This window comes from Thamnophis sirtalis, unplaced genomic scaffold (assembly GCF_051295495.1).
Source record: "Thamnophis sirtalis isolate CommonGarterSnake01/CBP01778 unplaced genomic scaffold, rThaSir2_p1.2 scaffold_1, whole genome shotgun sequence".
NCBI classification, from domain to species: Eukaryota; Metazoa; Chordata; class Lepidosauria; order Squamata; family Natricidae; genus Thamnophis; species Thamnophis sirtalis.
The window spans coordinates 70318753-70334473 of NW_028261381.1; the positions used below are offsets into that span (position 1 = coordinate 70318753).

Below are 15721 nucleotides of genomic sequence, written 5' to 3' on the forward strand. Positions count from 1 at the left end.
AAGAGATTTTCCTTTTCCTCTCATCAACAACAAAGGCAAAATTGTTGTATTCTCACTTTCATTGATATTTTGTCATTTCTTTGCCAGAAGGAAATGGGAAGATTTGTTTTCCCATTCCTTCCAATTATCTCCTGATTGCCTAAAACTGCTTGAAACTATAAGGATGGCATTGGTTGTGTCAAAATAGCAGAGGATTTGGACACTTACATGTAGCTTTTGATTATGAGTTATCTACCCCTTCAAGTGGAAATGTGTTGGAAAGAGATAACTCTCTCACATATTGGCTAAGTCATTATTTAAACTGGCAGGCCAGATATTAGAATATCTGAAGGTTGCTTCTTCAAATGAACATTTTAACAGGCTCTTAGGACTTTATTGCTTTATGGTTAATAAAAAAAAACAGGTGACCTTTTCTCAGCATGTTAATGTATGGTGACAACTGCTGCACCTTTGCTTCCCATCCATCAAGATTCTTTGAGGTAAGTAGAGGCTTTCTTTCTGTATCCCCTTCACCATCAAAGGGAATGTGGTATGAAAACGGGAGGTTCCATTTCATTAGCAATCACCATCCCACATCTTGGTCACCTCGGAGCTTTGCTTCATACCTCTTCCCACAGGTGAGCCAGTGAAACAAGCGGATGTTGTCTTGCTTGGGTTTCCTCTCATGTACCCCATGGACCCAGAAGTCAAAAGGAAGGATCTAGAGATCTATGAGCCTGTGACTGATCCCCAGGGGCCTGCCATGACTTGGATAAAAAGCTGGCCTTGGGGGAGGGAGCAAGTGGTTTCCATGCCCATCTGCAGTGCATCTGTTTGTGGATGGTAGAGTGCACCCTCAGTGTTACCAGTGTCTTTCTTCCTTCAGAGCATGTTTGCAATTGGCTGGTTGGAGCTGAAGGAAATCAAAAGAGCACAACAACAGATGAGCAAATGTTTCAGCAACATCACCGAGCCATTCAAGGTCAACCAATTGGGCACATTTTATTCCTGTCTTTAAGTTCTTCTACTCTTGACAACAATCATCTATAGTACGTATGAATATATATTCTTCTTTTTCTTAGATCTGGGTGGAAAACTCTGATGGATCAGGAGCTGTAAATTTCTTGACCGGGATGGGTGGATTTCTGCAAGCCATCTTTTTTGGATATGCTGGGTTCAGGTATAAATTAGGAATGGTGAAAAAAATTGTCAGAGTTTTCTTCTTAGTCGAAATCATGTGATGTACCAGAACATGTTGTGTTGCAGAATGAATGGGGACGTAGCTTCCCTAACCCTAGAGTTTCTTATAATCTATTTCTTAGCTGTCTTATTGTGTATTTGGCTTAAAATGTATCTCCGTGTGTTCAGAAAAGTTGCATATAGGGTATGTGTAACTGGAAATAATTTCTTATAAAAACATAATGATATAGGTTAGAAAAGTCACATCTAAAAATAAATATAGTGTGAGTTTTGTAACTAAAAGTATTTTGTAAAGCAAGACAAAAAATTGATAGAATGATTTCATTTAGCACTTGTTGTGAGTGATTACTATCTATTCAAAAGTCCCATGTATGTATGTACGTATGCATATTAAAATTACAGTGATAACCATTTTTAGAAGTCAAGGTAGGCAGGTGGGTGTGGGGAATAAGCTTTCCCCACTGCAGGAGCTGTGCATGGGCAGATGCTTCTGACTGAAGTCATCAAACTCATTTTGTTTCTTCTAACCAGAAATACCATTAACTGAGCAGCCAGAACCCCTCAAGCATGGATACTGAGATTAAGGCCATCTTGTCTTTTCCCACCAAGTGCACTGATGATGTTACCTAATTAGGTAATTAAACATATACAAGAAAACAATCAAGCTCAGAGAGCACCAAGGATTCAACCCTGAACTACAAATATCCTCCTCCATCAGTGCTTTGTTGTTGTTTTTTTGCTGATGTTGCTTCACAGAATAGTATGTGCAGAGATGATGTAAAAATCAAGTTGCAAAATGCATCGGCCACTCTAGCCAGCAGGATCAACTTTGGCCTGTAACTCTCCAGAGTTTCTGGAAGTGTATTCTACTCTAAGCTCTGGCTTTTTGGCTTTAACATGCCTTTTAAAAACTACCAGTAGTTAATTTAACTTGGACCTTAATAGTTTTTTTTGCCATCCCACCACTCCCATCAAGCTTTGGAAGAACTTATTCTTGGACTCTGCTTTAAAATCACTTGTTTGGGAGAAGAATGGTAATCTTGAATGATTGCCTGAGCGATGTATGTATCTGTATTTTGTTTCAAGGCTGGTGGTAATGTAAGGGATTCCCTATTCTAGCCACTGAGTTCTTTCTGCTCTTCCTAGGATCTCCAGAAGCTGCCTGAAATTTGACCCTGTTTATCCTGATGACATAAAGCAGCTGAACATTACTGGAATTTGCTACTTAGGAAGCAAGCTGAATCTCATCTTCACCAAAGAGAAAACCACCATCCAAATGACTAAGTCTTCTCCAATTTACACTTATCTGTTCTGGAGGTGGTACTGGCTGGAACAGGAGAGCATCTGTCCTTAAAAGAAGGTGTTACATTGTTTGCTATAATACAAATACCCCACATTGTCCCTTAAGAACATTTAAGAACTTTATATCACTAGCACTGCTAGACTAGCCTTCAGGATGGCCTTTGGAGATTCATATTTGTTAAAGCTGGAACTGAGCCAATCTAGATCCACAAGCAGCCAAAAACAGACCTCAGTCCCTATAGATGAAAAACAAAATCTATATAAGAGCATGTGACTTTCCCAGGACAGCTGAGGAATCTGATAAGTGAATGCCAAACATATCTATGACACAATTTCTCTGATGATTTCCTCTCTTTTCATAAGGCATAGCTCTATCTTCTCTGGATTTTCCATGTGGGAATCCAGTCAAAGCAAACCTAGATAAACAATTATTGCCTGCAGCCCTTGAGACATTTAGGTGTTGATGTAATTCCTTTAGTTCCAACTCTTGTTCCAGAACTCCTAGAAGAAAATGCATAGCAAGAAGGCTGCTTAGCTAAGGTCAACTAGATACTGACACCTAGAAATAATGTTAAGCAGTACCCATTGCTTTGTGTGGGGAAAGGTAAAGACGCTCTTCAGGATGAAATCTGGCTGACCTATCAGATCATGTCGGATGCCCCAATTGCTAACTGGAAATTTTGAAATTCGCATTTCTAGAAGAGAAAGCAGTTTGGAGGACCTGGACCAAAACAAGCTTTATTCCTGACTTTGTCCTGATTCCTGACAATGTGGCTGACAGAAGTAGGAATTAATAACAGCTGGAAATGTATAGATCAGGGGTAGCTGAGGTGGCGCAGTGGTTAGGGTGCAGTACTGCAGGTCACGTCAGCTGACTGTTATCTGCAGTTCAGCGGTTCTAATCTCACCGGCTCAAGGTTGACTCAGCCTTCCATCCTTCCGAGGTGGGTGAAATGAGGACCCAGACTGTGGGGGGGATATGCTGACTCTGTAAACCTCTTAGAGAGGGCTGAAAGCCCTATGAAGCGGTATATAAGTCTAACTGCTATTGCTATTGCTATTTATACCTACCGCCCACTTTTGTATCTCTGTTAGTAGTAAAATTTTCAAACCGCCCACCAATTCCACAGTAATGGTGATTTATAAAGTAGGGAAGTAACTTTACTTTATAAAATTTATAAAGCAGAGTTACAGCAAACCCCTACCGCCCACCATGAAAGCTGGAATGCCCACAGTGTGCGGTAGGGACCAGGTTGACTACCACTGGTATAGATTCTCTTAATTCTGTCTCACAGGAGTACATGGAGAAGTAGCATAGATGAAGGATGGAAACTGGAATAGATTTCAATCACTATTTAATACATTCTGCCTTTTCTTTTCTTTTCATTTCAGGGGAAAGTGTTTCCTTCTTTACAACTGCTGGCTGGATTCAGAAAGAATCTGTTCTGCCATGAAAGCCGGCTGGGTGACTTTGGGCCAGTTCCTCTCTCTCAGCTAAACCTACCTCACAGGGTTGTTGTTGTTGTTGTTGTTGTGGGGAATAAAGGAAAAGGAAGGTGTATTATACCCAACACACTCTGAATTATTTCTAAAAATAATAAGTACAGTTTAAGTAAAGAAGCAATGACACATATAAAAACAATTAAAAAGATGACAATTTTTTATTCTATGTTATTACTGGCATATTACAGAGATTTTTACTAATTTCTCAGCAATATTATTGGAGAAATGTTTCTTTAATCAGTACCTAATGTTATACAGCCTGGGATAATACAAATTCTATGGATACTTAATTGAAAAAAAGTGCCTTTGTCTTCCTGCTTTAATATTGTTGAGTTGTAGGAATCCAACTGGGTGTTGAACATTTATATCATTTGTACAATGTAATTCTTGCATTAGAGGTAATCATCGACTTACAACAGTTCATTTAGTGACTACTCAAAGTTACAAAGGCATTGAAAAAAAACTGGCATGACCATTCTTCACACTTAGAACCATTGCAGCATCCCCATGGTCACATGATCAAAATTCAGATGCTTGGCAACTGACTCATATTTATGATGGTTGCAGTGCCTTGGGGTCATGTTATCAACTTCTGCAACCTTCTGACAAGCAAAGTCAATGGGAAAAGAAGGTTCATTTAACAACCGTGTTACTAATTTAACAACTGCAGTGATTCACTTAACAATTGTGGCAAGAAAGGTCTAAAAGTGGGAAAATTCACTTAACAAATTTTACCTTAGCAACAGAAATTTTGGGCTCAATTGTGGTCTTAAGGATTAGCTGTATTTATTCACTTTTTGCAACTCATCAGAATTATAAAGTACGATATCATTTTGCTAGCCAAATTACCACAGTAGATGACTTTGTAAATAACTGCAGATTGGCCAGGCTATTTCCATTTCTGGTTTGCCCGTTGGGCCATTTTTCACCCTCCCCAGGCTTCCGGAAAGCTTCCGGAGCCTAGAGAGGGTGGAAAACAGGCCTTAATAAAATGGTGAGCTACCCAGAACTATTAGATAACAAAGGAGAATTAAAATTGGCCCAGGCTTTGAAAAAGCAAGGAATTGCAATGGAATGGTGGCCTTATTTACAGATTAAAACAAGATTGAAAAAGGACCGTGAACAATATGACATATATGAGAAACAATTTGAATTAGACAAACTATTGCAAGAAACAGGATGAAAAATGATTACCAAAACATACAATGTTCTTTCAAGATATAAAATGGAGGAAGAGACAATGATAACCTGGGCCAGAAACTTTGGTCATAGCATTGAGTTACAACATTGGGACAAATTGTGGGAAAAAAGCTAAGCTTAAAGATGGCAGTAGCTTATAAGGAGAATTTATATTAAATGTTCTACTGATGGCACTTACCACCAGAGAGATTGGCCAAGATGTTCCCAAACCTATCATATGAATGTTAGAGATGTAGACATAAATCTGGAACGTTCTATCATATGTGGTGGACATATCCCCACACAAGGAAATATTGTCTTAAAATTAAGGATTGGCTGGAAGGAATCCTGGAAAGATAGAATTGAAACCAGAATTATGTTTATTAGGTAAACGAGACCCAAAGGTGGACAAGAAATATCAATATATAATATTGCACGTACTAAACGCTGCTAAGATCGTCTTTACACAAAATTAGAAACAAAAATCTACCCACCCACCCCCAATGAAATGGTAATTAGGAAGATACTCGAATGTGCTGAAATGGACAGGATGACTATGGAGTTAAAGGAAAGAGAACAGGCAGACTATTATAAAATTTGGAGTAGATTGTACATGTGGCTAGAGAATAAAAGGCAAAATAAGAAATAAAAGTTTTTAAAACTATTGATTATAATACGAAGAAAAATGTATGCATGTAAAATCTGATTATATGTATTATAATATTCTATTACAATATAATAATTGCATTCTTATTAGAATTGTTAAAATCCATGACAAGGCAATAATTGAATAGTAAACTACAAAAGCAGAATATACATGCTGATCCAGGAAGCTGTAAAATTATATTATATTGTTATATTGTTTGTGTTTTTATCTACTTGCATTTATCTTTGTATTTTTTGTTTTTTTTCTCCTTTTTCTAGGTGGAGATTCCACCATAACTGCTTCATTCCATTTTCCATTCTGTATAATGTATTCTCCATTCAACCTATAATTAAAATATATATATATATATATTAACTTTCCAGCAAAAATCCCTAACAATTATACAATCTGATTATAATCTAATTTATCCTACATAATTTCAAGGGTGATCTGTTTTGACTCATTCCAGGTTGTTTTGTCTGATCAAAAAGTTTGATTTCCAGTCTCTTTGTGAAGATTTGCTATCACTACAATTTAATTGGGGTGTGTGTGTGTGTGTGTGTGTTTTATCCTTGTTGTCCCAGTGTTTCTCATATTCATTTTCATCTCCCCCCGCCTCAAATAACTAGGCAAACAGCTTTTTCATATTGTCATTTCATCTTAGAATCTAAGCAATGCCCTTCCCCCTTCTTTAATTTACAGGGCGGGGCATAACCTTTTCCTAGGGGGTCACAGCAACACTTGTAATAACAACACAAATAATTCATACACCATTCGAAAGCCCATCAAAAACTGAGTTTATTGACACGATTTAATAGTCAGTATGACCACCATTAGCCCTTCGAACAGCATTCAAACGAGGTGGATAAGAACACAACAAATCTTCAAACAGTTCCGTTCGATTTTCCAGATTTTCCAGAGGGCGGGGCATAACCTTTTCCTAGGGGGTCACAGCAAGATCGACAGCAGTTTACAACTTCCGCGACACCTCATTTTAAAGCCCATAAAAAACTGAATTGAATGAGCTATTAAATGTTAAATTTGTTTCGGTTGAAACTTTGAGAATGAATTTGGAAACTGTGTTGAAAAATCTGGAAAATCGAACGGAACTGTTTGAAGATTTGTTGTGTTCTTATCCACCTCGTTTGAATGCTGTTCGAAGGGCTAATGGTGGTCATACTGACTATTAAATCGTGTCAATAAACTCAGTTTTTGATGGGCTTTCGAATGGTGTATGAATTATTTGTGTTGTTATTACAAGTGTTGCTGTGACCCCCTAGGAAAAGGTTATGCCCCACCCTGTATATAGCCGAATTCTCCCTGGCCAATCAGTAGCCAAGAAGCTCACTTTCGTGACTTCATCATCTGTCTAAGATGTGACTGGGGGTCAATAATGGACGAACTGTAAGTGCTGCAGTGAGTAGGGGAGTCTTTGGTGGACTGATCTAAAGGCCAATTTTGAGTTAAGACAAGTTTTATCTGGAAGACTTCCAGAAATAGTTGATATAAGAGAGACTTTTTAAAAGGAAATTAAGAAGATTAAAATAATATGAAAGAAAATAGTAGCATGAGAGTGATCTCTATGTCAGTTATCATATTTGAAATAAACAGAATAGTGACATTAAAAATGGACACTATTGTAATCAACATATACTTTATAGTGCTGTAAGTTGTTTAATTTCAAATGTGCTCTGAACTGATTTTACATTCTGGACTTATTGATTGGTTACTATTTCTCTGAAATATTCTGGAACTACATATTACATATATTGTCAGTAAGAATTTGACAAAATGAAACTAATTCTATAGTGTCACCTGTTGACCCTATAGGACAAGACAAGTAATTAGAGTAAGAATCCCCCCCAATACCATAATGGATCAATCACATTAGGTATAAACTAATTAATTTTATTGTTTTAGAAAAAGAATGAGAACATATAATAATTGTCTTTTTTTAAATATTAATCACATGCAAAGCAATCAGGGGACAGAGAACTATCAAAATCACATTGTCTCAAATGAATATCCAATGGGAAAAATCAAGAGTTAACACATGTTTAAAGATCCCAATGGGTAGATCCCAAAGGATAGACCAAGAACATGCAGAGGGTTGCCATGTGGTAGGCAGAGTTTATCTGGGAGACTGGAAATTACATTTAGTTTGAATAGATACTTCATGTTAAACGTTAATAAGGCCAGCAAACTCAGGAGGAAACACGTGGCCAACGAATGCCACCCCCCCCCCCAAGAGAAGTTGAGATATCCTGTTTTCCAGAGTGGATCTGAATTGGGATCTCTTACTGCAGCTCGGAAAATGCTTCCATTAAATACTTTTAAGGGGAAAACACCAGTGCTAACTTGGTCATAGATGAAAGAGCAAGTCGATTTTAAACTAATCATACTATAATAGAAGACAACGTGGTCATTGAAGGGAGAGAGATGGTAGTGAAGGAAGAAAATGTCAAAATATGCATTATATTGTCACCTGCAAGTGCCAATACTTAAGAGACGTGAGACCCATTTCAATATGTTGATAAAATCTCAGCTTCTATCGATGCCCCAAAAGTCACCCATGTTTGATGCTTTGAACTCCACTTCACATCCCCTCAAAATGACTCAACCATTTCTAAAGGCCACATTTTCATGGCATGTTTCATCCCCAGCCCACTGCCCTTACAAGCCTACGTTCATCTTTTGTAGCTTCATAGTAATATTTTTCTTCTGCTCCTGAAACAAACCTTGTCATAGGGAAGATCTGCTGTATCTCATGGATGAACTTGGTGATGCTGCTGCCCAGGTTTTGACTGGCCTCTGGAGACTACCTGGGTACCATCTGCCCCTTAGTGGCCTTTGGACTGCAGGACAGGGAAGACCTCTAGTTTCTGCAGAGGCCTTTCCCTGAGCATTGCCTGACTGGTGCTCTGCAAAGCAGTGACGTGCAGTCAGGTGTGGCAAGTGAGGCACAGCCTGACCGTTCTCATCATGAAAAGAAAAGAAAAATGTGAAAAAACGCCCTCCACTATGAGGTAGGAGAACTGCATGTCTCATCTAGTCTGACTGTAGATGTTTTATGATCACTCAAGCAGAGTTAAGCAAGGGCTAAAAGCCTAAAAATTACTGACGTAGGTGAGGCATGCAGTTCTCATGCCTCATAGTAGAGGGTGCTTTTTTAGAGGCTTTTTTAACAGTTAAGCAGAGTCATCCACAGAAGCCAGGGAAAGAGCCAGGCTGTAGCACACACACTTTCCCCCAGCCTTTCTTTTGGAAGGCTCAGATCAGCTCCCCTCCAGCTTCTCTGCCTCTCCTCTCACCCCAGCCTGCCAGCAGGAGGTGAGTGGGTGGGCTTTATTGCATTCCAGGCATTTCCCACCCAGACAGCAGGCTGCATTTGCAATGGTGGAGATGTTTGTGTGTTTGCTTGAGAGTGAGTGAGAGAGGGAAGGAGGTAGGAGAGATAGTCCAATCCAACCTGTGTGTGTGTGTGTGTGTGTGTGTTTGTGTGTGTGTGTGTGTGTTTGAGAGAGGGGGATGAAGGGAGAGAGGGAGGAAGGAGGGGAAGGGAGAATTAAAAGAAAATGAAAAAAGGAAACTTATTTTGCAAAGGAAAAAAACAAATGCTGTCGTTTTAAATCGGAACTGAGCATGCCTGGCTGTGGAATTCTGGGAGTTGAAGTCCACAAGTCTAAAAATATTTGAAACCCACCACTGTGTCAGTGCCTCACCAGCCATAAACCTCACTGCACGTCACTGCTGCAAAGCGTTGGTTAGGCATCATGTGAGCTTCTGAGGGGCAGAGTTGGTCTGTCCTTTTGGAAGAACATTTGACTAGTTTTTAAATACTTGTTATCTTTTGAATGACTGGCAGTCAGAACAATGGTTTCAAAACAACCAGCTTCTGTCAAATATGTGCAGCTTGTTCTCTTAAATGAGCACTTTATAGATTTTTGGATTTAGCCAACAATGAATTTTGTAAAACTGTGTTTTCTGCTGTTATTGATTACTTTGAGGGAGAGGGAGCAGGATTTTTTTTTACTTGAATACCATTTTGTGTATTTCACGAGAATTTCCAAACTTTGCTGGCTGTAGCCAATTCCTGCTAGCGCTGCCATTCCCTTGCACCACTTGAATTATCCTGGAGCAAACCTGAACCTGAAAAGAGTTTTCCTGTTTCTCCTTTTACCCCAAAGGAAAGGTCAAAGGTTAGGCAAAGTGACCCGAAGGGAAGTGAAAAGAAACACCTCAGATGCTCCTTGCAACCCATCCATGATGTCTGTGAGCATTTATTATGCTGCTTTTGAAAATGAGCATAGATGCGTCAATGAACTACCTTCTAGTCCAATAGTTGCCTCACTGATTTGTCATTTGGATTATTTGGGATATAGGTTTGCTGTCATTCCCAAAGAATATACGATCAATATTCAGAAAATGCCTAACAGGCCAGAAGGACTCAAGGACAGAAAGGATATTATTAATATGACAATTTTGACAATGATCTGAAGGTATTAATTCATAACATATGTTGTCACAATAGTTTAAGAATTATGGCTTTTATTTGTCCTTAAAACAAAGTTTTAAAGAACTCAATGTTTCTCAGTAAGAACCTAAAAACAGTTCCTAACAAGTTTCTGTTAAATAACCAGGTAGAAAAATTACACGGAATGTGTAAATAAACTATCATTAACAAGAAAACTATAGTTCAAAAGACAAGGGGGTAAAATATTAAACTTAATTTGATTTAAATTAAAATCCTCTATAGTTAAAAAAAATCTACCACCCTCTAAGATACGTAGCCCAGTTACTCTGAAACACCATCACCCTCAAGATCAGGCTTATTGCTGGTCTTTCACAAGGCATTGAAAACTTGGTTTTGCCATTCTGGTGCCCTAATGGATGGGTGATCCTTTCTTATGGTTATATAGCCTGCGGGAGGCTGTGAGGATTCTCAGCTGTTGGTTTATATGATTTATATCTATAATTTTGGTTCTGTTTCCTTTCAGCCATTCATGCCCTGGTCATCGCTCAGACAGACTACTGCAATGCACCCCACATGGAGCTACCCTTGAAGAGTGTCAGGAAGCTACAACTAGTCCAGAATGCAGCAGTTCCTAGAGTGAATGAAAGGAGACCTTCTCAATACAGGAAGGGGTAATAACTAGGGTACAACCTGAAGCTGAACAAAAGCTCTTCTAGCCACAGCTCAGCTGCCATCTGTTCCTTGAGCAGGAATTGGGAGTCCAAGAAGACATTCAGATAATGCACCAGGTCTCTCAGTGACAATGCTACTCTCTACAAGACCAAAGAGACTAAAACTCCAAATAAAGAGGAGCCGCCTACTCAGAGCCACTCCACCTTACCAGAACAAAACCTGTTGTCCTCCATCCATGTCCTCATAGCCCCCAAGCATCAAGAAAGGACATCCACAGCATTCCTTATTTGAGGATCCATGAATTTGAATAAATTTCAGATTTGCTTTCAGGATCTGGCATTAAATGTCCAATGTAATAATTACAGAAGGATTCCATCCATTCAGTTTCTTCTTCCCTTTTCCTCCTTGCCATACCCAACATTTGGGGCCATGTGTTCACTATGACATCCCTCTCTTTTTCCATGTGGCATAATTGTGCTGATGATATTTAAATTAAATTCAATTTAACTTTAGCACAATGTTTTACATTGTTGTTCTCAACTGAAAAAGTTTAAAATCCCTGCTGGCTTCTTTATTGAAGTATAGGAAGCTGTAGGAGATACTGTAGAGAGATCCCATCACATCTGGAGGGTTAGGGAAAGACTGGTTCACCTAATCTCTCATGGCTGAAGATGTCCTGGCTTATACTTAGCTTTAGAGTAGGAAGCAGTTGAAAAAGGAGACAGGATGGGCAAAGACTAAGGTACGGTGACTAATGTATTTGACTGATACCAGAGAGATTCAATTCCTAAGCTATCTAAAATCACAGCACCTCACTTGGTGACTTTCATCTCAACCTATCTCACATGTGGTTGTGAAGAAAGACAGAAAGATGTAGTACTCTTTTTCCCTGACTTTCTGAACAAAAACCAGATATAGGTGCATGTTTGTGTGCCAGACAAAGGGAACACAAAACATAAAAATATATGTTATTTTTTTAAAGGTCCACACAATGTGTTCACACAATGAGTGAATTCTTTGCTGTGTGGGAACAGGAGGGAGGAAGGGATTACAAGATTGGCTGGAAAACTATCAGGGAATATTCAAAATGAGGATAATGTGACTGCAGCAGCAACAGAGCAGATGTCAATAGCACTGAAACAAGAGCAACTTCAACAAATTTTATTCCATCAGGAAAAAGGGATCCTAGATTTTGGAAAAATCTGTAAGTTATCAATGTGAGGTTAGTTACTAAAAAAACAAAGCTATAAGACGTTTGGCGGTGGCGTCATAGCAGAACGAGTGAAGGAATGGCAACTCCATTCACTTTGCTCCAGTTTTCATGTTGGAGATCCTGAAAAGGACGACATCGGACCCGGACAGTGCGACAGGAGAGAGGGAAATCTCGGGGGAATGTTGTGGAGATATGCAATCTCCCAAATGGATGAGAGAAACCCCTTGAAACCAACAGAAAAGAAATTGATGCCCGCGATCTATTCAGAGCTGTGACGACCGTAAATGAGGAAGAGACTAGAAAGCAACACGACAACATCAGAGAAGGAAATAACATCTAAAAACGGTAAAAGATTTATATACAAGAGTGTGAGCTAGAAATTTGAGGCTGTAAGGAGTCTGGCTGAAACACAGCCCAAACCCAGCAGCAATAAGGAGAGAGGAGCACACGAGGATTTCCTTTGGCAGCTGAAAAGATTGGGAGTAAAAAGACAAAAGAGAAGGAGGGAACACCAGAGGGTTATTTAACAACAAATCCACGGAATTTGGACATTGGTGAAATAGTGATAGCTACGAAGGTGGGTAGAATAATATAATTAAAAGGTACCTGGTGAGCCACAGGAGCGGACATATGGCATAAAAACTTGTTTTTTTGCAAAAAAGACTGGAAATATCAAATGGAGAACACGACAACAGCGCCATCTAGTGAATTGAGAAATTAGAAACTGAGTAAAGAGACCTGATAAGTGACTGATGCAATTTTCTGAAAAGTTACAAGGGGAAAAAGAAAGGAATTTTTGGAGGCTTGATTGTGGAAGTAAGAAAAAAAACTTTAAAAGACTTTACCTAAAAGAAAGTAGAAACCTAGACTAAACTGAATTGTGGATAGATGCAAATATTGAAGAACTGTATTGGATTATATATGAATTATATGTGATTATATATGAATTAGGAATTACAACTGATTGCTAGATTGAATATAGGAAATACCTGAAATAGAAAATGTAAAAAAAAAGAGTGGGCTGCAAATATTGAATATAGAATTAGATATAAAAGTAGATTGAATTGAATAGTGGATATATGTTAGAATTGTTGATTGCATATGAACCATGAATTATAATTGATCGTTGGATTGAAAATAGGGAATACTAGAAAGTGAAGTTGGAAACAAGTTATTATTTAATACTATTCAACATATAAGTGATTAAGTTGATTAAGTACTTTATATATTTTTCATTCCATATACATATTTAAAAAATATATTGACATAGTTGCATGTATAGTTTGTTATACATAGATTGATTTCTTTGTTATAGATATAAAATATACCAAAGAGGGAATAACCAGATATTCTTGGGGTTAGAAAGAGGGAGGAATAGAAGAAGTGGGAGGGGAGACTAAAAGGTTAAAGTAAAAACAACTGAGATATCTAAATAATTGTATCAGTATATGCTATTTTGGAAAAATATTGTGCACATGATAAACCTGCAGAGCATAACAACCATTAGTAAAATAAATAAGAAGGCGACCTATAATCCTGCATCTGCAACATCATCACCCTCAAACCAGTGCTCAATAAGAGCGTGCTAAGCATAGAAAAATCAAGCTCAACAACAAATCTACAGAGTAGGCAAGCAACGTTACTTATGATTCAAGAAACGATGATGAAGACACAAGAGACAATAACAAAAAATCATGAGGAGATTAGAAAAAACCATGAAGAAATCAAAACTGAGGTGGGAGAAGTGAAAGGTGAGATTAGAAGAATAGATGACAAAAAAGGAAAAATACAAAATGAAATTACCAAGATGAACAAAAAAAATCCAAAAAAGTAGAAACAAAGTTAGAACAATGGAGAGAAAAATGGAAAGAATAGAACAGAAGCTGTCCACAGTGAATAGGGATTTAGAAGAAAAAATAGTTTTCCTCAAGATGGAGAAGGCAGTTTTCTTTTTAGATTCCAAAACATAGTAGAAGATAAGGAGGAGGATTTAGGAAAGACAATTGCAGAAATTCTGGCACACATATTACCAAAAACCAAACAAAATATATGACGGAACATAGACAAAGTGTACCAAATTTATACAAATTACGCTAGACTCTCAAATTACACAGACTCCCAAAAGAAATACACATACAATTTACAAAAAAATCAGTAAGGGATGAAATATATAAGAAAGTGAGAGAAGAACAGATAACATACAAAGGAAGAGAAATACAAATTCTGAGACAAATACCAAGAAGAGTTAGAGATCAAAGAAGGTATTACCAGTTCCTCACCTCACAATTAATAAGATACAACATAATGTTCAGATGGCTCATTCCAGAGGTAATCATAATCACTTGGCAGGAAAAAAGTTCAAAATAAACACAATAGATAAGGCGAGTTTTTCGAACACCACTTCACAATTGAGGAAGAACAAGGGAGTAGGGAGAAAGCAGAAGTCAAGAAGAGCAGCTAATAGAAGATAAGGAGGTAGAACAAGAAGAAAAAGGAAACAAGAAAGAGAACAAATAGAACGAGAGGGTGCAAGAACAAGAATAGAGACAAGGACTATGAGAAAATTAAGGACTATATACAAATAGTGCAATGGAACAAGAAATTAAGACAGAAAACAAACAATAAACCTTCTATTCCAACCCACACAAGCTGTGGTCAAGAATAGACATGTTCTGGATGACACTCGGATTGAGAAGAGATACAGAGGAGATTGAAATAATGACTAATATCTGGGCAGACCACAATCCAATAAAAGTAGTATGGAAAGGACAGGAAAAAAAAGAGATGGAAAATTAACCAAAGAATATTGAAAGATAAAGAATACATAACAATGATAGAAAAAGAAATGAAACTCTTCTACAAAGTAAACAAAAAAGAAGAAACATCATTACAAAACTTGTGAGGTACAACAAAGACATTCATTAAAGGACTGACAATAAACTATTTGGCAAAGAAAAACAAAGAAAAGAAACAAAAACGAGAAATATTAAAGAACTTTAAAAAATTGGAAGTAGGCCTGCAAAAAGACCCACAAAAAACAAAAAGAAAAGAAAAGAGAGAACTGATAAAACACAAATTGAATTTGATGATACAAGAGGAGATGGCCCAGAAAATTAAAATAGCCAAATTTGGCTATTTTCCGAAGTGAGGCGTGGGAGGAGTAACACATGGGTATTAACCCAGCCCTTTTGCCCTGGAGACTGAGGTAAATCTTGAGGCCACACCTCCTTTCCTCCTTCTGACCTCCCAGATTAACCTCAGTCTCCAGCCCACAAGGAGTGTTTTTCCTGACTCTCCCTCACCTAGGAAGACTAGAGTTTTTTTGTGTAAGTTTTTCCTTCTAGCATTTTTTACCTTCAAGAAGCCATTGGATTGCTGCATTTCTCCTCGATCGTGCTCAGAGCTGCTAGCGAAAGCCTGGCTGCCTTGCTAGCACGCACACGCTCCCCAGGTGGCCGGACGGTCGCGTAAGAGGAGAAAGAACCTCTGCACCGATCAGAGTGCGTGGAGAGGCCTTTTGGCTCACAGCAGCCCACCACGGGCCTCCGGAGGA

At 38.2% G+C, this 15721-nt stretch overlaps 2 protein-coding genes across 2 annotated transcripts in view; one reads left to right on the forward strand and one right to left on the reverse strand.

Moving 5' to 3' along the window:
- Positions 1–397: 397 nt before the first annotated feature.
- On the forward strand, positions 398–4007 carry LOC148049543 (protein-glucosylgalactosylhydroxylysine glucosidase-like). Its single transcript, XM_087715710.1, has 5 exons — positions 398–750; positions 865–961; positions 1062–1159; positions 2326–2539; positions 3874–4007. Exons 1-4 carry the CDS (start codon positions 665–667, stop codon positions 2531–2533), a joined length of 489 nt encoding a protein of 162 aa, XP_087571836.1. The 5' UTR covers positions 398–664; the 3' UTR covers positions 2534–2539; positions 3874–4007.
- Positions 4008–4118: 111 nt separating this feature from the next.
- Positions 4119–15721, reverse strand: part of LOC106551952 (NACHT, LRR and PYD domains-containing protein 12-like) — a 103844-nt gene continuing 92241 nt past the window's right edge. The window contains exon 14 of the mRNA XM_087715699.1: positions 4119–6152. Coding sequence (XP_087571825.1) covers positions 6035–6152 — 118 coding nt within the window. The 3' untranslated portion in view covers positions 4119–6034. The remainder of the gene's footprint in view (positions 6153–15721) is intronic.